We start from the raw sequence: 21,723 nt of genomic DNA on the forward strand, positions 1-21,723 counted from the left end.
AGTATCGTTGAGGAAGTTTCTTTCTTAGAGTGAACTCACAACATCAAGTGTCTTTCAGAGATGTTTATTGCAATAATCCTCACATATGCATGAAGGTGTCAAGCCTCCCAGAGATAGAAAGAACCTGAAAAAGAGTTGCATTCATCACACAGTCAAGAGGACTGATGGAAACTGGTTCTCTGATTCTTCTTGGTTCCACATTTACAGAACAGAACCAGAACTTTTCTTTGTCTTTAAATTGGTGGAAAATTCACATAAAAACTATTATTGATGAGATTTGTCTTGCAGCTGAAACAACGTTAAACACGTGTTTACTGATCTGTCCTCAGGTTTGGTAAAGCCGTCTGGTCGTCACCACAGAGCTGTTGTACCTGCAAGAAAACAGCAGCAAATGTTTGACTTGATTTTCATCAAATCATCAGAAATACCTTCATTTAGGTTTCTGAACGCAGCATCTGAGCTGAATGAGCTTCTTCACCTGGAGAAGTGGGAGGAGCGATGAGCTGTCAGTCCTGTCTGGCTGAGAGGAGCCGAGGAGGAGGAGGACGAGGAGGAGGAGGAGCTCTGGGTGGAGCGCTGGCTGTGGCAGAGACGCTCCCGACCACAAAAACACAAAGACTCCTCCAGAGGAACCACAGGGATCCCCGCCAGAGCTGCGTTCTGAACCACACATTCACACACAGTCAGTCTGACTGCACAGTCTGCAGGGAGGTGCGTTTGTTTCCTCCACTGGCGCCTACCTTCATCAGCAGCCTCTGATTCTTCATGTCCTGTTTTCATGGCATCACGTACAGTTTGGGGATCATGGAATGTCGCCCTGAGAACGTTGGGATGTGGGAGCGGGAACGTCTGGGAGGGAACATGACCATGTTAGTGTGGATTTCAGATTTCAGATATTATCAAGTAGTCCAACAACAGTCTGATTATTTTCACCTCATCAGCATTTGTTTTTTTCTTTATTATTTGGAATAAAACTAAATTATTTTCCATCACATCATGATTTATTCCCCAATTCTTTATTCCTATTTTATGGTTTTCGTCTCTTTTTGAGGATTTTAATTCCTCTTTATCCATCCGTGAGTCCAGAGGAATGTTGTGTTTAATTAAATAATAGTTTTTATTTCATCTGCTCTGACTAAACTTAGCATTTTATAAAAACTCAGCAGTAATTAATCAGTTAATAATGTGTGGTTCACCTTGTACTGATGCAGATTTATTTGGCTTCTGTGGTCACGTGACGACCTGACCATTCTGCTGCAGCCATCATTTATGTTTCTGTTGCCCAGTAGAGAAAGAAGTCCTGTAAACTTCTTTTAGTTCCAGGATTATTTGCAGTTCCACTAAACAAAGTGTGGTTAAATCAGAGGCTGCAGAATTCCAGCTGGAGAAGGAAACTTGATTTCTTCTCCAGACTGCTGCTGTTTGTGTTACGCTTTGCACGTTTGCTCTTATTATCTGCCAGTGTTAATGACAGCATGTTTAAAAAGACTTTGAGATCTACTCTTAAAGCAGAACCTCAGTCGTAGGAACGTGTCAAATGTTTCTGCTTTCATTAAGTCCTGGATTCAAAAGAGAAACACATCAATGTGAGAGTTTAAAGGTTTAATGAGGAGAATTCATGGTTGAAATGATCAAACACTCCTGCAGTGAAGTGCTCTACAGTTAACATGAATTCATGGGTTTAACTGCTCCTGTGTTGCAGCAGGATTTAGAGGATTGTGATGTGACGTTCACTGTGGCTCTATATCCTAATAATCTGGTTTCTCCACAGGCTGGGATCACCTGGAATCAAATGAGAGTTTGGATTCTCCTTGACAGAGAAGATGGCGGGCCAGCATCCATCAGACGCCACTGGACCAGATGGTCCCGTCCTTAACTCTCCATGGGTCCACTTCTCCAGTGTGGTAGGACTGCTAAAGCCTCACTTCCTCCTCCTTGACTTTTTGTCAGACCTAAAAGCAGACTGAACTAAAAGTGACTGAATTTAGCTGAAGCAAAAAACGTTGAAGGGAAACTTGAGCGTTGTCACATTTTCCAGACATTTGGTCCCAACACACAAACTAAACTGGAATCATCTCTGAGCTTCATGTTTGACATGTGAAGCTCAGCTGAAACGTCTTTATTGCTGCACTGAAGACTAATCCGTCCACTGACGTCAAGTCATTGGAAGTAGAAAGGAGCCTGTGTCTCCAGCTGCTCACTGTGTCTCTTCAAACACCTCCCACTCACTTAGATACTGGTTCAATACACTGAAGTCCTCTGAAGGAATCTGTAATGTGTCAGCTGTTTCCAGTGGAATAATCAGTAACTCTACTCACTCATGTCGCTCAGAGCTCCCTGCAGCGTCGGCCATGTTTGTTGACTGGTAGAGTCGCCGTAGAAACCCCCCCAGTGCATCATGGGGCTTGGGTAGGATTACAAGGACAGACCCTGGGAGTGAAGCTCTCAGCTGCTGGTCACAACTGGAGTCTCAGTTAGATTCTACGAGACACGACTGAAGATTTACAATAAATGCTCAGGTAGCAGCAGGCCAGTGACTTTCTCAGCGTGTTACTGCATCTTATGATACGAAATGAACTCTTGGCTTGAAAAATATGTGGAATTGACAAAGTACGGAGGCAGCTTTTAGCAAAGAAAACAGGTGAGGTGTCAAAAACTGCAGTTCCTCTAATGTCCACTAGAGGCTGACTCCAGCAGTGAGTCAATCCCCATAGACCTTCATGTTAAAAACAGCAGAAATAAACATGTTTACAGCCTGGTACTAAAACAGTTTTGGTCTCTACAGCTAATTTATCTTTGACCATGTTTGAATCAGCTGGGAGTTAGGTGGAGTCAGACAAGATGGAGACGACCAGAGACGCCACACTGAGCTTCAAAACATCAGGAACTATATGTATCGCCCTCTGGTGGCTGGTTGCAGTACAGGACAGTTTCTGTAACGTTAACCAGAAGATGTGAGTGCATGAACATTAACTTTAAAAAGTCAAATAATGCAAGTTGTGATTGTTCTGCAAGATATTTACTGATATGTTCAGTAGCAACATATTTACAAGTTGCCAAAAATGACAATGTTCAACATTTCCTCCTCGTGTTAAGAGAAAAAAATAATCACATTGACTGTTAAACATTCATAGTTTCAGAGAAATTAAATTTCTAGGAGTCAGTGTTGTTGGTAGAAACTGACAGTGGAATAAACTGACACTAAATAACTCCCATGTGACCTGAATACATAAACAACAAGTGAACTGAACCAAATGTGACCAGTGACAGCTCTTTAACACAGAATGCATCTACAATAGAACAGGAAAGAGGAATGAAAACAAACATTACAGGAAAAGTGAAAAGTTTATTTCAAAATAGAACTTTATTGTTCAAAATCAAATCAGATGAGTGAATCTATTTCTATATGTTTCATATTTACAGAATCACAGTGATTCTCGTCTCTGTAACAGTCTATGAACTAGAAAGTAAATGAACCACAATTATCACCATGATGTTTTCACACACAGTTACATTAACGCACATATAATTAAATTAAATTAAACAGTGGAAATGTTTTGCATGTGAAAATTAACAGAGTGAATTTTCAAATGAATTCCATTTGTCGCCCTCTTGTCATCAAATTTGGCTATTTTTAATGTGGATGAAAACATAAAATTTAATTTTACTTGAAACATGATGCTCACATCACTTTTTCAAAAGGCCGTTTTGGTCCCCTGCACTTTTTACCGTCCTAAAACAATGTTACTATAGTAACCAGAGACTCGTCAAGCACTAGGACCAAGCGGAAAACGGCATATAATGATGTGAATATTCTTAAAAAGGTTTCATATGCACCATCAACATCACTTTCATTATATACCTTTTCCCAGTTTTGTGCCAGTAAATCATTCTTAAACATACTCATAGTTTCCTCTGTCCTCACTCGTCTGTATTTTAGTTTTTCCTCTGGCTGATTTCTCTGGCAGTTGCTGTTATAAACTGTAAACACTGGTAGGTGGTCGCTGATGTCATTAATTAATAGTCCGCTCATTGTATTATTTTCAATATCATTGGTAAATATGTGGCACAATGGGATGTGATTCTACTAGGTCTGGTGATGTTTGGATGTAAACTCATGCTGTACATTGTATTGATGAATTCGTCGGTCATTTTGTGCTTATTATAAATTGAGCAAATCAATATCGAAGTCACCACAAATGAAAACAACTTTTTGATTAGTTTTTGAAAACATTTTCCCCTATCCAGTCCTTGAATGCTTCAATACTGGAGCCTGGTGCTCTGTATATACAGCTCATTATTATATTTTTCTTTTTTTCTTCACATATTTCAATTGTTATACATTCTAATAAGTTATCAATGACAGTTGTCATATTTTCTACTACTGTATAATTCAAGTTATTATCCACATACACAGCCACTCCTCCTCCACTCTTGTTCTTTCTGTTTACACAGTTAAATTCATATCCCTCCAGTTCTAAATCCATTCCTTTATCTGCATTGATCCACGTTTCTGATATTGCAATTATTTTAAATGTTTTTTTTTAACTTGACCAAGATATTCCTTGATGTTATTGAAGTTTGCATACAGACTTCTGCTACTGAGATGGATTATAGACAGTTTGCTGTCGGTTTTAATGGTCTGATTGTTCTGTTCATCTGTGTAATAGCAGCAGTTGTCGTTGATGTTTGAGAAGAAGTTATTGTCCGGGTCTATATCGTGCTCCAAGTCCAGTAAATGATGGTCAGTGTATTGAAATGTTCTCAGTTCCAGCTTTTCATGATCAGCAATCCTTTGAATTATATCCCCGTTGTCTCCAGTTGTAGATGAATGAGTTCTTTCAGACTGAGTCATGGTGATGTGTTGTATGAGTCATCACACCTTAGTCCAGATTGTGATAATCATTCGTGTTTGTCCATTTCCTCGATGTTCCTGATGACCAGTACTTTGTCTTGCTCTGGTGTCCCGTTTAGTTTAATGAATACTTTACAGTTTGATGTCCATGTGTGTTGAATTTCTCCCTGTTTTTTCATGAAGCGATGCTTTTCTGGCGATATCTGCGTTTCGTTTGGTCAGATGCTCGTTGATGAATACGTTTGATCCTTTCAGTTTCCTTCCTTTAACAGTGTGGTTTTGTGTTTTCTGTTGACAGATCTCATGATCACGGCTCGTTGGTCGCTGTCATCTCTCCGGGGCAGAGGGTGGCATGCCTCGACGTTGCTCCGGTCCATTTCAGTCCCTTTGGATTGTAGGAAGGCAGCCACCTGTTGCTCTACGGAGCTGACATCCTGCTCACCGGCCCCTTCGGACCCATGTTGCTAGGTAACGCGAGGTAGCGTCTGCTGTTACCCTAGCCGCCCGCTAGCTAGTTTGTCAACTAGCCGCCTAGCTCAGTTCTTTTCCGTCCGTGTTCCGAAAATCAGCGTCGTTAAAACAGGCAATATTCAAACCAAGGGTGTCCGCAGATAGTCCGATGTCCGTGATCCAAAATCAGTAGCCAAAAAACACAGAAATAGTCCAAAACCAAGCATCAAAACACAACCAAACTTTTCTCCAACACCGGAACCGGAAGTGATGTTAATGTTTTCTTCAGAGTCCAGACTCACAAGGACTGTTTGCGACTCTCTTTATTGAGGATGTAAAGAAGTTAAATCTCTAATTAATCATGTCAATTAAGCACTTTTCAAGTCAACTCGTCCAACCAGCCCATTGATGTTTCATTTATGCAGCAATAAAGCTGTTAAATATATATATATAATGTTGGTTAGTTTTCTGTAGTACCACCATATACCCACTAGATGGAAGCAAAGGACCATGTATGAAACTGAGGCTCAGGGACGTGAGAAAAAGGATTGTGTGAACTGTTATTTCAACTGTCCCTCATATTTACAATCCTCTTCTTTTTAACCAACATATGCAAATTAGTAACAAACAAATACAGTTTGAACAAAACACACTTGGACAGTTGTATTTGTAGTTTTAAAGCCTAGTCTTTTAGAGACATTAGCACAAAAACACCACACACTCTGTTTTCTGACCAATTACAGGAAGTTAATGACATGAGAAGAACTGACTGGACACACTGAGCATGTTTGTTAGAAGCCAAGAGAGCATCATTCAGATTACAGCATGATCAGAGGATTTACTGAACAACATGAGACTATATTCTGTTAGAATCCATTAAACATGAGCAGAATATCAAAAACATCAAGTTACATCCTACACAAACTAAAAACAACTAAATCATTGATGGCAACCACACCACATCATTCATTTCAGACAGTTGGATTAACAGATTCTGTGAGCCAAGAAAATAAATCAGTTCTGCTGTAGAATAAAATAAGAACAATCAATCAGACACAATGATTTTAGATTCACTGAACCACTGAAAATCTCATTAGAACATGTTAAAGGATAAAATAACTCATCAGGAGAGGAAAAAAATCTTTCAGACAAAAGTCATGTACTTGTTCTAATCAAATCTGAACAGACTCTGAATTCAAAAGTGACTGTTAATGTTTTAATTGAGAACAAATGTTGAGGTCTACATTTTTAATTTTCTACATTTGAAATAATTCATTTAAAATTACAACCTACCTTCAAGCAGAATGAAAAAGTCTTTCAGTGGAAACTATCACTGTTGTGTGATGATGACTTTACAGAGAAATGAACCTGGAATGATTGTCACAGAAAAACAAACATCTCTGAACATCACAGAGAAATCTCACTTTCTGATTTTGATATCAGAGGTTTTGGCAGAACCAGCTTCACCAATACAGAAATATGGGAAGAGTTTCTCAGTGAAAGTGTCTCTGTGAGTGTAGATGAGAGTCATGTCTTCAGAGTTGTAGAAGGACACCTCCCCCCTGTCATAGTCCAGCTGGACTCTGATCCTCTGGAGACTCTTCTCCACTGTCACAGTCTGATCAAAACCATTAAAGTATTTTCCATCATCATGCGATAAACCCCACATTCCATATTCTGGCAAATCTTCTAATTCTCCTTTCCTGTCAACTGACTCTTTAGCTAAACCAACAATCCAGCCAGGATGATCTCCCACCTCCACCTCCCAGCTGTGTTTCCCTGAGCTGAAGCCCTCAGAGCCCAGAACATTTTGATACTCAGTGAATCTCTCTGGATTGTCAGGAAGCTGCTGCTCTGTGTCTCCATTCCTCACACTGGTCAGATCATCAGATAGATAGAGCCAGAGGTTTGCACTGTTTGGGTCCAGAATGACAGGACTGAAGTGGACCTTCTCCTCCATCTTCTCCCAGACTCTGAAGGACAGGTTGCCCAGGTGTTTGGCCACATCTATCAGTGCTCCTGAGACCAGCTGTGGATCTGACAGTGAGCACTGGGCTCTGGCTCTGGTCTGAGTGTCTTTATAACTGCTGAGGAATGGCACCTGGTGTTTCTGCAGCTCTTCTTCAACAGCAGAGATACTGTCTGACAGAGAGGAGATCTGCTCCTGAATCCTCTTCATCTCTCTGCTGACAGTCTTCCCCTTCTGCTCCTCTTCCTCCCTCAGAGCTGCCAGTCTGGACTCCTCTTCCTCTCTCAGGAACTGGTGGAGCTTGTTGAACTCTGCTCTGATCTGCCTCTCTGTGGACAGCAGCTGCTTCTTGGAGTGTTGAATCACCTCATTGTATGTTTCCTCCACTTGTTTGTATTTGTTCCTCTTGTCCTGCAGAGACTTTAAGTCAGATTTCAGCTGCTCCTTCAGGTCACTGACTGCTTGTTCTATAGGAACCACTTTGTGATTGTGGTGGAGAGAAAACTCACAGACAGGACACACAGCTCTCTGCTCATCCTCACAGAACAATTTGGGTTCTTCTTTGTGTTTACTACAAACCACCATTAATGACTTCTCTTTGCCCTTTTCATTCTCAGATGATCCAGATTTCTGTCTTCCAGCAAAGGAGTCAGCCAGTTCCTTCAGTCCAAAGTTCACCCCAAGAAAATCTTTTGAGGATTTTCTTTTACAAATAGGACAGTTTTTGTTTTTAGCTTGTTCCCAGAATTTCTGCAGGCAGCTTGAACAGAAGTTGTGGTTGCAGCTCAGAGACACAGGATCTCTGAAAGTCTCTGAACACACATGGCAGTTCAGAAAACTTTTAAGAGGAGCAGCTCTCTCAGCCATTTTCTTCGATTTCAAATAGTTCTTAAAGAAGACACTCACCAATGTTAATTATCTTCAGCATGTCTCTGAGTTTCTTTCAGTCCTCCAAGTAAGTGTTGTTCAGTTCTAGATCTCACATCTTTTAACTGTGTCCTGGCTTCAGCGATGTCAGGATTGTCAATGATTTTCTAAGTGTGGTCTAATTGGTTAATTATTAACGTCTATATAATTCTACTTTTATCACTTTCAGATACAACACGTTGTGACCTGAATCCTTTGTAACCTGACTGAATGTCTCACTGGTTGGTGTCTGATTATGGCTCATCCACATCGATATATACACACATCTCTATTTCGTCCTTTTTGTTATTTTTACTTTATTTTACTTTGTACAACAGTTTGGATGTGTAGATATTTAAAGGTTATTCTTTCATGTTTTATTACTTTATATTACTTCTTAGCAGGATCAATAAAATATAATCTTTGGACTTTGCATGACAGCTTTTATTAGTCTGCACCTCCCCTTTAGTTTTTATGTACTTCCCAGGGGTGGAAGTAACGAATTACAAATACTCACGTTACTGTAATTAAGTAGATTTTTTGGGTACTTATACTTTTCTGAGTATTTTTTTAAAGTGTGTAATTTTACTCATACTTGAGTACAATTTGCAGCATGTAATCTACTCCGCTACTTTTAGAATTAAAAGTCGCTACTGAGTACGCCCCCAATCCGCGACCGCGCCAATTGATTAACGTGATGACGTAAGGAAAGGACAACTCCGCAGCTGCGGCAGTACACAGCCAGAGAGCGCTTAATTGAATGAAGATTTGGAGGGGAAAAAGCCAAAATGGAGACAGAAGTTCAAGTGAACAGTGAAAATGATGAAGAAAAGACGGAGGACGAGTGATTTTGTTTTATCTATCTTTTAACAAAAGAAAATTTTGATTTTGTTTACAAAAAAATGTTCTGCCTGCTATCGATGTAATAAAACATCTGGTTGAAAAGTAATTAATACTCTGAGTAGTTTTTGAGAAGAGTACTTTTTACTTTTACTTAAGTATTTTTTTAAGACCAGTACTTTTACTTGGAATTGAGTATAATTTAAGCAATGTAATGGTACTTGTACTTGAGTACAAATTTTTAGTACTCTTTCCACCTCTGGTACTGTTTGTGATACGTGCGTGTAGTAGTAAGACAGGAGACAGTAGCATACATTCAAGTGCCTGTATTATTTCAACAACATACACACTTTTCCGGCCGCGCTTGCGCCGGCGCTGGGGCATACCATTTTGCAAGAACCCGCGGGGGTGGGTGGTACCACTACTCCTATAACATCTCCCCCTTTATAGATGACATTTCAATAATCCTAAATGCTGAACGCAAACATCATAACCTTGGTGCAATCAGGAAAAGTATTCAAGTATTCGAACAACATTGGTGCAAATTAACCAAAATAAAAGCTTTCGAACATGTCCCTTCCATCCCCCTGACCCCCCGTTTTTTTTTTTTTTTTTTTTTTTTTTTAAATGTGTGTGACCACAAGAAGAACACATTGTGACATCCCAGTCCGAGGTGATCAACCCGCCAGTTGTAAGGCAATTAACGATTCAGTCCCCCTTAAAGGTCCAGTCTAATGGGAACTCTGACCAGCCTGCCGCTGGCCGTCCTGTGTCCCGCCGCTGGTAATGATGGTGACGATGGAGATATGCCAGCCCTGGGCTGGTGCAGGATGCTGCGCCTGTGAGGGCCAGCTTGAGGCCCGACCTCTCGGACCCCGGTGCCTGCATCGTTGATGATGTCCATCCCATTGTCAGGTGGATCGCCGGGTCGCCCCTCAGGTGGGCCGCTGCTCTCCTGTGGGTTGCTGTGCTGCGTGTTGTGTCGGTCAGAGGGGCGATCGGCACTGTCCCTCTCTGCTGGGCGCAGGTCCACGCGGTTGCGGCGGTAGAATGTCCCCTCAACATCCACTAGGTAAGATCTGGGGCCCACCCGCTGCAAGCAGACTCCTCTTCGCCACCTGCCTGTCCTGTCCCCAGGCAGGGGCTTCATCCTGATGTCCTGTCCGATACACAGCTCAGGCAGGTCCCTGGCTGATTTATCATACCAGAGTTTGGCTGTCTGGTGTTTTGCACGCAGTTTTTCTGGGACCCCTGTGACCACACTTGGCTCCAAGAGTGTATCCGCGACTGGTAGTGGGGTTCTCAGCCTGCGAGACATTAATCTCTGCGCAGGGCTGCTTAGCATTCCCTCTGTGGGTGTGTTCCTCCACTGTAAGATGGCCAGCCATGGGTCACCACCCGCACTGGCTGCCTTTTTGCAGATGTTCTTGACTATTTTCACGGCTGACTCCGCCTTTCCATTTGATTTTGGGTGTCGGGGGGAGGACTTGACGTGATCAAAGTTCCACTCCCTTGCAAATCGTCTAAATGCCTCGCAGTCAAATTGACTGCCACAGTCTGTTATGACCCGGTCTGGCTGTCCGTGCCGTGCAAACTGGGCCTTGCACCTCAGCACTGTGGTCTCCGCTGACAGGTCTGTGAGGAGCTCTATTTCCCAGAAGTCCGAATAATGGTCAACGATGATCAGAAAGTCTTTGCCTGCTTGTGTGAACAGATCCATGCTGAGAATCTGCCATGGTCGTGTGGGGAGTGTATGAGACATCATCGTCTCCCGCTGCTGCTCATGTGAGTATTCGTTGCACGCTGAGCACTGGCCCACGTAGTCTTTGATCTCACCGCGCATGTTGGGCCAGTAAAGTGTATCCCTGGCCTGCCTGTAGCAGGCATCACTGCCAACATGGCTGGCATGGATGCGCTTCAACATTTCCGCACGCAGTGACTTCGGCACTATGACTCTCAGACTTCTGAATAGCACTCCATCCTGTGCGCTGATCTCGTCCCTGATTGACCAGTACTCTCTGATTGCCTGCGGGACGTCCTCCCGGCAATCTGGCCATCCCCGGAGAACCGCCTCTTTCAACAACTGAAGGCTGCCATCGCCCTCGGTGTGCGCTCTTATCTGCGTAAGTCGCTGGCTGGTGACGTTGAGGTAGTCAGCTTGGCGTATCAGCTCGGTTTCCTCTTGTGCTCTCTGTAGGCTGCAGATGGTATGTTTTGTGTACTTCATGTCGGGCCCCTGTGGTGGGGCTGTGGCCCTGCTCAGTGTGTCGCTAATGTACATCTCGGGGCCCGGCTTGTACACCACCTTGAGATTGTACGCCTGCAGGGTGAGCAGCATGCTCTGGAGTCGCTTGGGGGCTGTGAGAAGGGGCTTTGTGAAGATTGTGATGAGCGGCTTGTGGTCGGTCTCTGCGGTTATCTCTGCGCGCCCATACAAGTAATAATGGAACCGCTGACATGAGAACACGATGCTCAGGCATTCCTTTTCGATTTGTGCATAATTCTGCTCGGTCGGGGTCAGTGCTCGCGATGCGTAACACACGGGTTGACCCTCTTGCATCAGGCAGCAGCCGAGTCCTTTCTGGCTTGCGTCACTCTGTATGACAACTGGCTTGGTCACGTCGTAGTACCTCAGAATCGGAGCATCTGTGACAAGCCGCTTAACCTCCTCCACTGCGGCGTCGTGCTTGGGTAGCCAGTGCCACGGAACATCTTTGTCCAACAGCCGCCGTAGTGGCTCGCATATCTCGGAGAGGTGTGGCATGAACCTTGCCAGGTAGGTCACGAACCCGACAAATCGCTGCACGGCTTTGGCGTCTTCGGGGCGTGGCATGTCCCGAACCGCCCTTATCTTCTCAGGGTCTGCTCTGAGCCCTTCTGCTGAGAGAATGTGCCCGTGAAACTTGACCTCTCTGAGCCTGAATTGCAGTTTCTTTAGGCTCAGTCTCAGTTTGACCTCCCTGCACCTCTGCATGAGTGCTAGCAGTTTGGTGTCGTGGTCCTGTGTGGCCTGCTCATCAGTCTCTCCACACCCCACAATGAGTATGTCATCAGCTATCGGTTCTACCCCACTCAGGCCTGCCAATAGCTCGTGCTGCTTCCTTTGGTATATTTCTGGGGCCACGGACACCCCAAACGGCAGCTTCACCCAGCGCTTCCTGCCCCACGGTGTCCAGAAGGTGGTAGTGTAGCTGCTCTCCTCGTCCAGCTTGCACTGTAGGAAAGCGTCTCGTGCATCCACAAGCGTGAACAAGCGGGCCCCGGGCAGCGTGTGCAGCACGTCTTCGAGTGTTGGCATGATGTAGTGAGACCTCTTTAAGGCCTGGTTGAGTGACTTGGGGTCTATGCAGATCCTCAGTTTCTCCGACTGGCGGACAATTACCATGTTGCTAATCCACTCAGTAGGCTCTGACACTGAAGTTAAGTGGCCGTCTTTCTCATATTTATCTAACTGGGCCTTGACTGCGTCTCTGAGAGCTACTGGGACGTTGCGTGGAGAAGCCTGCACTGGGGCAACGTCTGTGTTTAACTCGAAATGGACCTCCCCTGGGAGTGACTCGATAGGGTCATTGAAAACGTCATGGTATGTCTGTAAAAGGTGCTGTCTGGTTAGTGGCTCTGTGCTGCCATGTCCTAGCGCCATCAGCTCTTCTGGGATGGTGAAGCGCATTAAACCTAGGCGCTCACTAGTTTCCCCAGATAGCAGTGGTCTCTGGCCGCCCCTTACTATCTCAAATCGCAACTTGTGTGTCTTTCCTCTCACCACGCACTCTGTTTGGAATATGCCTATTGAATACATTGATTGGCCTGAATACAGCACCAGTCTGGTCTGGCTTGGCAATAGCTTAGCCCCAGGAGCGAGTCTCCTCATATCTTTTATGCTCATGACGTCGCATGTTGCCCCTGAATCTAGCTGGCACCTCTGAGATCCTCCATTCATTTTAATGTTGGCGAACCACTTTTTCCCCCGTCCCTGAACAGCCCCTATGGTCTCTGCTGTGTATATGTGTGCCTCAGTGTCAGACCTGCTCATGTCCTCAGGCGCCTCGCCGTCTGCTGCGTTGAGTTGTCGTGCGTCCTGGCCCCTCTTCATACACACCTTGGCGAAATGATTTGCCGTTCCGCAGTGGCGACAGTTTTTTCCAAATGCTGGGCAAAGATCACGCCCCCGCCTGTGTGCGTTGCCACAGAATTTGCATGTGGTGTTCTCACTTGTGCTTGGGGTCTGAAGCTTGTTCTTATCAGAGCGTTCCTGTCTGGGTGGAGGTCGGGGACGACGTCCATCCGTTGCATGCACTGTCTCTGGTGACCTGTCCTTTGTGATTGCTTTTATCCTCATGTCCGTCATCTCTGCGGCCCGACAAATGTCTATAGCTGATGCCAGCGTGAGATCTTTCTCTCTGAGCAAACGACGGCGGACGCTCTCATCGTTCACACCTAGCACCAGTCTGTCTCTTATCAGTTCCTCCCTGAGCTGTCCATACTCACAGGATGCGGACTTCTCCCTTAGTTTTGTTACAAATGCGTCAACTGGCTCCCCTTCATCTTGCTTGCTGATGCCGAATACATATCTCTCAAATATGACGTTCCTCGCTGGTTTGAAATACTCCTCAAGTTTATCAAGGATAGCTTTGGGGTCCTTCCCCTGTTCGTCTGTGAGTCCCAGATTGTGTTTATATATGTGTCGACATCCACTGCCCATTACTCTTCGCAAGGTTGCCGCCTGTACCTCTTTTGATTTTTCTTTCAGTCCAGTTGCCAGTAAATAATCCTCGAATTCTGCTCGGAAGGTGTCCCAGTTGTTGGCAAGGTCGCCGCCCATCCTCATTTCCTCCGGCGGTGGAATGTTCGCTGCCATGGTGTTTATTTAGCTCGTTGCTAACTTCTGCTGTCGCTCCGCTCGTCTGTTTTCTTTCTTTCTTTTTTTTTTTTTTTTTTTTTTTTCTCGCGAGTCTTCGCTCGTCACGGTGAAGCGAGGTGCTTAACCATTCTCCTGTGTTGGATTCTAGCGACTTCTGACACCATGTTTGTGATACGTGCGTGTAGTAGTAAGACAGGAGACAGTAAGTGCCTGTATTATTTCAACAACATACACACTTTTCCGGCCGCGCTTGCGCCGGCGCTGGGGCATACCATTTTGCAAGAACCCGCGGGGGTGGGTGGTACCACTACTCCTATAACAGGTACTTCCTGACTGAGTGTTTTTTTCAACAACTCTCAGACATGAACTGTGCTTGAAGACGCAACCAATAGAATTAGTTTTTACTCAGTACTCCCTAGAACCTCATATTCAGTAAATGTGTATATAGGAGCCTAAATGCTATTGTTGTTTATTAGTGTTTGAATAATAATTTAAGTTGATATGTGGAAAAAGGTTGTGATAAAAATTATGATAAAAAAGAGGTTTTTACATTATTTACAAGTGAAAGGTTCATATTAATAAGTTAATATTTCACTTAAAAATGTGTGGATGTTCTTAGGTTTAAAAATCGTGCATGTAAGCTTTAATGGGGAGTATACGTGTGTGCGTGGTTGACGTAAAGCAGTTGACGTAAAGCAGTTTGTCAGGTGCAGTCATCATGGAGTGGAGCCACACAGTTTTTTGACCTCTTCTCTTCTTTTTGCTCTTTACTTTACCGTTAGACTCCGCATTCTCGCTATATTTAGCTCTTGCCTTTTTTATTTTTCATAATGCTGGATTATTGTATTTTGCACAATTTTCGGAGTAAACAATGAAAAGAAACGAAGGAATCTGTGGAGTTTTTTTTGTCGCACAAGTGGATAACGAGGGAGGAGAGCGTCAAGCTCATGGCTTCGGTGTTTAGGAATTTACATTAGTCAAAAAACTCGCTCTTCGTGGGTTAATGAAGCGTGGAACTACCTGACAAACACGACGGAGATTTTTGGAAAAGAAAAAGCTTAAGCTGCAAGAGGGAGCTCGCCTGACTGGCGTCGGATCGTTAATTGATGTGAGTCTACTCGCGGACGCATGTGAGTAAAAAAAAATAAAAAATAGGATCGTTGTTCGGCTGAATAGCGAAGTGAGACTCTGTGGTGCTTCGGCTTCTTTACTGATTAAAAGTGGAAACAATAGCTTGTTATGGATGAACCAGAGAGTGGAAAACGGACGGTAAAGATGACTGAGAAGGCCATAGAAGAACACACATCCAGACAGATCCAGGCACGCAGGTCAAAGCTCTCCCAGATTACTAGCTTGAAAAATCACATCGAACAATTAATGGAAGATGATGCAAATGTTGACACTGTAAAAAATAAGCTCCGTGTTGACTTCAGTGGCCTGCATCAGGAATTTTTGGAGCTTAATTCTGGCCTTCGCACAAGTGGATAACGAGGGAGGAGAGCGTCAAGCTCATGGCTTCGGTGTTTAGGAATTTACAGTGTATAAAAGGAAAACTTTAAGAAGAATTGAAACAATACTTTTCACAATAAAATAATAATACTTAATTTTAAGGTCTTGTCTGATGGTAGATCATTCCACAATTTAGGAGCAGCAACAGAGAAAGCTCTGTCCCCTCTGAGCTTCCGTTTAGACCTCGGTACCTCTCGGAGCAGCTGATTAGCTGACCTGAGACACTGAGCAGAAGTGAAAGGATGGAGAAGCTCAGAGAGGTCAGGAACGAGACCATTTAAAGTTTTGAGGCAAATAAAAGAATCTTAAAATGAACTCTAAAATGCACCAGCAGCCAGTGGAGGGAGGCCAGAATGGGAGTTATGTTCTCCCTCTTACGTCCTCCAGTTAAGAGACGAGCAGCCACATTATGGACCAGCTAGAGACGTGCAAGGGACGACTGGCTGACCCTAAAATAAAGTGCGCTACAGTAATCCGGACGAGATGTGATGAAGGCATGGATTACTGTCTCAAAGTGCTAATGTGTAAGGATGTGCTTAACCTCTGCCAACCGCCTAAGGTGAAAAAAAAGCTGGACTTAACCACTGCACCAATTTGTTGATCCAACAAATGTTGGTTTTTTGATTCAATTTAAAATCACTGTCCATCTTGAAGCCCAAATTTGAGACTACTGGCTTTACATAAGATGACAAGGAGCCCAAATCAACTGGTAGGGTTGATAGGGTTGAAAGTAATCCACTCTGACTACATTTGTTCTTCATGAGCTATAACATATAATATTATATGTTATATGTTATATGTGATGTGTGATTTTTTGTATGAGACTGTGATGTTAACATCAAATGCTGCTGTCTTTCTTTTATGGAATGAATTGATGTGTGAAGAAGAATATCCTTTATAGGACAATAAAGACTCTATCTATCTATCTATCTAACAGGAAACATTTTCTACCAACATGTCAGAATGAATTAAAGCAACAATACGTTCTCTCCAGAAAATGGACCAAGCAGACTTTTTATCTGAGGATAAACTTTTAGTTCTCTTGTAGCCTATATGTCAACTCCTGAAGTTCAACTTTAAATAAGGGGTCTGCTTGGTTCCTTCACAGTGAGAGGATAAAGGCCTGAGCAGGGAAAGAGTCTGCTCATATTATGGCCCACAGGGAAGTGTCCTTTAAACCTTTTCTAAAGAATCTTTTCAGTGGATAAAGGATTTCCTAAACCCCTCTGCTTCCCCGTCTTTATCCCTGTTTGCTAATTATAAGCCCCCACCACATTCTCTAAACCCCATCAGTCAACCAGATAGCCTCCAACCTGCTGGTTCCCAGCCTCTTAGTCTCTTTCCATCTCCAGTCCTTGTGTCAGTTAGCTTCCTGCCTTTCCTAGTGTCAGATAATGCTATAGCTATCAACTCTATGAACCAGTTGCACGTCCCACTTCCTGAGTTGTCCAACCGCCTGACTACTAGCTCCATGTCTACTCCAGCCTATGAGGCAGCCACCCTCTCACCTGCACCACAGGGGGTTTGAATGGGCCTGCTTGGTGTCCAGCCTGCTAGCTATGAGCCTCCCCACCATCCTGTTCCAGTTCCTGAGTCAGATAGCAATCATCCTGATAGCCCTCAGCCTGACTTATTTAACTCTCTGCATGATTCCACCTCGTCCAAATCCCAGGAGTCACCTTTCAGGTGAGCTAGACCTTCAGGATGTCTCCCTCTAGGAAGCCAGGCTACCGACTTCCTCTGGGCTCCACATCTACCAGTGTCCTGGTGTTAGCCTTAGAGCCAGCTAGCTTCCAGACTGCTAGCTTCCAGCCTCTCTTCAGTCAGCTAGCTCAGTATCGTTGAGGAAGTTTCTTTCTTAGAGTGAACTCACAACATCAAGTGTCTTTCAGAGATGTTTATTGCAATAATCCTCACATATGCATGAAGGTGTCAAGCCTCCCAGAGATAGAAAGAACCTGAAAAAGAGTTGCATTCATCATTCAGTCAAGAGGACTGATGGAAACTGGTTTTCTGATTCTTCCTGGTTCCACATTTACAAAACAGAACCAGAACTTTTCTTTGTCTTTAAATTGTTGGAAAATTCACATAAAAACTATTATTGATGAGATTTGTCTTGCAGCTGAAACAACTGAATTTAGCTGAAGCAAAAAATGTTGAAGGGAAACTTGAGCGTTGTCACATTTTCAAGACATTTGGTCCCAACACACAAACTAAACTGGAATCATCTCTGAGCTTCATGTTTGACGTGTGAAGCTCAGCTGAAACGTCTTTATTGCTGCACTGAAGACTAATCCGTCCACTGACGTCAATTCAGTGGAAGTAGAAAGGACCCTGTGTCTCCAGCTGCTCACTGTGTCTCTTCAAACACCTCCCACTCACTTAGATACTGCTTCAATACACTCAAGTCCTCTGAAGGAATCTGTAATGTGTCAGCTGTTTCCAGTGGAATAATCAGTAACTCTACTCACTCATGTCGCTCAGAGCTCCCTGCAGCGTCGGCCATGTTTATTGACTCTCAGAGTCACCGTAGAAACCCCCCCAGTGCATCATGGGGCTTGGGTAAGATTACAAGGACAGACCCTGGGAGTGAAGCGCTCAGCTGTTGGTCACAACTGGAGTCTCAGTTAGATTCTACGAGACACGACTGAAGATTTACAATAAATGCTCAGGTAGCAGCAGGCCAGTGACTTTCTCAGCATGTTACTGCATCTTATGACACAAAATGAACTCTTAGCTTGAAGAATATGTGGAATTGACAAAGTATGGAGGCAGCTTTTAGTAAAGAAAACAGGTGAGGTGTCAACAACTACAGTTCCTATAATGTCCACTAGAGGCTGACTCCAGCAGTGAGTCAATCCCCATAGACCTTCACGTTAAAAACAGCAGAAATAAACATGTTTACAGTTTGGTACTAAAACAGTTTTGGTCTCTACAGCTAATTTATCTTTGACCATGTTTGAATCAGCTGGGAGTTAGGTGGAGTCGGACAAGATGGAGACGACCAGAGACGCCACACTGAGCTTCAAAACTTCAGGAAATATATGTATTGCCCTCTGGTGGCTGGTGGCAGTACAGGACAGTTTCTCTAACGTTAACCAGAAGATGGGAGTACATGAACGTTAACTTTATAGTCAAATAAAGTCAAATAATGCAAGTTGTGATTGTACTGCAAGATATTTACTGATATGTTCAGTAGCAACATGTTTACAGTTGCCAAAAAAAACAATTTTCAACATTTCCTCCTTGTGTTAAGAGAAAAAAATAATCACATTGACTGTTAAACAGTAATAGTTTCAGATAAATTAAATTTCTAGGAGTCAGTGTTGTTGGTAGAAACTGACAGTGGAATAAACTGACACTAAATAACTCCCATGTGACCTGAACACATAAACAACAAGTGAATTGAACCAAATGTGACCAGTGACAGCTCTTTAACACAGAATGCATCTACAATAGAACAGGAAAGAGGAATGAAAACAAACATTACAGCAAAAGTGAAAAGTTTATTTGAAAATAGAACTTTATTGTCCAAAATCAAATCAGATCAGTGAATCTATTTCTATATATTTCATATTTACAGAATCACAGTGATTCTCGTCTCTGTAACAGTCTATGAACTAGAAAGTAAATGAACCACAATTATCACCATGATGTTTTCACACACAGTTATATTAACACACATATAATTAAATTAAATTAAATTAAACAGTGGAAATGTTTTGTATGTGAAAATTAACAAAATTAAATTTGGAATGTATTTCATTTGTCGCTCTCTTGAGGTCACATTATTTACATTTATTCACCGTATCTATTATTTCTTTTTCTTCCACTGCTGTAAGGAACATTGAACTGGGATTTCTCACTATAAGGTTATCATTCCAATCCTCAGATAACAATGACTCTGGAATTTTTGTTGCCAGGTTTGGTCCAACATTTACAAAAAAAAAAAAAAAATTATTAAAGCTGTTGACCACATCATATTGTCCTTTTTAATATTATTATCAATAAAATATTGAGGGTAGCTCTGTTGTTTAGCACTAGTTTTAATAATACTATTTAATATATCCCATATTCCTTTAATATTGCTTTTGTTATAATATAATATTTTACTATAGTATTCTTTCCTACATACCCTTATAATATTGGTTAACTTGTTTTTATATGTTTTATATTTCTCTTCTGCCTCTTTAGTTCTTTGTTTTATGAATTCTCTATATAGTGTGTTTTTCTTTTTACAGGCATTTTGTAATCCCTTCGTGAACCATGGTCGATCATTGTATTTTTGTTTTCTGTAGTAACGTTTTATTGGACAATTTTTATCATATAATGATGTGAATATTCTTAAAAAGGTTTCATATGCACCATCAACATCACTTTCATTATATACCTTTTCCCAGTTTTGTGCCAGTAAATCATTCTTAAACATACTCATAGTTTCCTCTGTCCTCACTCGTCTGTATTTTAGTTTTTCCTCTGGCTGATTTCTCTGGCAGTTGCTGTTATAAACTGTAAACACTGGTAGGTGGTCGCTGATGTCATTAATTAATAGTCCGCTCATTGTATTATTTTCAATATCATTGGTAAATATGTGGCACAATGGGATGTGATTCTACTAGGTCTGGTGATTTTTGGATGTAAACTCATGCTGTACATTGTATTGATAAATTCGTCGGTCATTTTGTGCTTATTATAAATTGAGCAAATCAATATTGAAGTCACCACAAATGAAAACAACTTTTTGATTAGTTTTTGAAAACATTTCCCCTATCCAGTCCTTGAATGCTTCAATACTGGAGCCTGGTGCTCTGTATATACAGCTGATTATTATATTTTTCTTTTTTTCTTCACATATTTCAATTGTTATACATTCTAATAAGTTATCAATGACAGTTGTCATATTTTCTACTACTGTATAATTCAAGTTATTATCCACATACACAGCCACTCCTCCTCCACTCTTGTTCTTTCTGTTTACACAGTTAAATTCATATCCCTCCAGTTCTAAATCCATTCCTTTATCTGCATTGATCCACGTTTCTGATATTGTAATTATTTGAAATGTTTTTTTAACTTGACCTAGATATTCCTTGATGTTATTGAAGTTTGCTGTGTAAATTATTCCCAAAGAATAATGGACAATGTAGCTCCTTGTTGACGCTCTTTATTTCTCGCCCCGTGTCACACACCAGCGGTAACGTACAACTCTTTTCCGGAACTACTTTCGCTACCGTTATCAGTACACATGAATTCAGATCAGTGCGCGCATACACAAAACAGTCCCCTGGATATCGCACTCATATGACATCTCCCCTCTTTTGAGTCATAGACATAAATGTATGCAAACAATAACCAAGAAAACCTGCAGTGTCTCTTCTCCAAAGAATTATACAACGTAATGATAAGAGAGAATAACAATTAACCTAAGTATGACAAACCTACAGTGTAGGTTCGTGGAACACTCTGCTCTGTAACTTATAAGCCACTTCTAAACAAGGCAAGAAAGTGCTGTAACACAACAGGAAGAATAACATTAACAGTGCACATCTGCATTCAGTCCCTTCTTTCATTCTTTCTCTATTATTTCCCTGAGGTCATGGGGTAGACTGCCCATTCACCTCCATAGCTGCCGGAGATTATTCTGCTCCGTTGTTGGCAAGCTATGTGTTAAGTACATACAAAGTCTTTAAATCTGTCAGGTAGACGGATGACTCTTCCTCTGGAAGTCACCCGAGCCTGATCACATCCCCCAGGCTCCGCTGGAATAGTCTCTCTGACAGGTGAATCTGGATATGAGCACAGGGGTGATGATGGTTGTTCACTTGCCTGCGTGCTCTCCGTCTCGTCCGGCTGTTGAACAGGAAGGAAGGTTGGGCGCAGGTGGCGCCTGTTTCTCCTCAGTGTTCCACGGTCCGTCTGGATCAGGTAGGACCTTGGTGTTGTGTGTGGTTGTTGGACTGTCCCTGCTGTCCCCCATTTGGACTCTCCGTCGAGTTTCACTACTACTCTCTCCCCTCTTCTGAGAGGTGGGAGTGCTCTGACACCGTGGCGCCTGTTGTAAGTGCGTCTGTAGTTCTCCTTCGCCTTGGCGTCAGCTTTACGCACCTTTGTGAAGTCGGGCCACTTTGGGGCGAGGACTTTGTCAACTGTGGGCACAGTTGTCTTAATCTGACGGCCCAACATGAGCTGTGCAGGGCTGGCACCCGTGGCTTGCAGCGGTGTGGCTCTGTAGCTCATAAGAGCCAGGAACGGGTCGGCCTGTCGAAGAATCTTTTTCGCCGTCTGAACTGCCCTCTCAGCCTCACCGTTGGACTGAGGGTAGTAAGGGCTGGA

At 42.9% G+C, this 21,723-nt stretch overlaps 1 protein-coding gene and 1 pseudogene across 2 annotated transcripts; both read right to left on the bottom strand.

Moving 5' to 3' along the window:
* Positions 1-325: 325 nt before the first annotated feature.
* On the bottom strand, positions 326-2,353 carry LOC311493374 (annotated as a pseudogene). Its single transcript has 4 exons — positions 2,319-2,353; positions 741-849; positions 479-660; positions 326-371 (listed from the first exon to the last, which is right to left on the bottom strand). The product of its transcript is annotated as an uncharacterized misc_RNA (transcript).
* A 4,372-nt stretch (positions 2,354-6,725) lies between these two features.
* LOC311493368 (nuclear factor 7, brain-like) lies at positions 6,726-8,141 on the bottom strand (the record flags this gene model as incomplete). Its single annotated transcript, XM_084551989.1, has 1 exon — positions 6,726-8,141. One exon carries the CDS (start codon positions 8,139-8,141, stop codon positions 6,726-6,728), a length of 1,416 nt encoding a protein of 471 aa, XP_084408115.1.
* Positions 8,142-21,723: the final 13,582 nt, after the last annotated feature.

The sequence above is a fragment of the Chelon labrosus genome, assembly GCF_963514085.1.
Source record: "Chelon labrosus genome assembly, chromosome: 9".
In the NCBI taxonomy this organism is placed as follows: domain Eukaryota; kingdom Metazoa; phylum Chordata; class Actinopteri; order Mugiliformes; family Mugilidae; genus Chelon; species Chelon labrosus.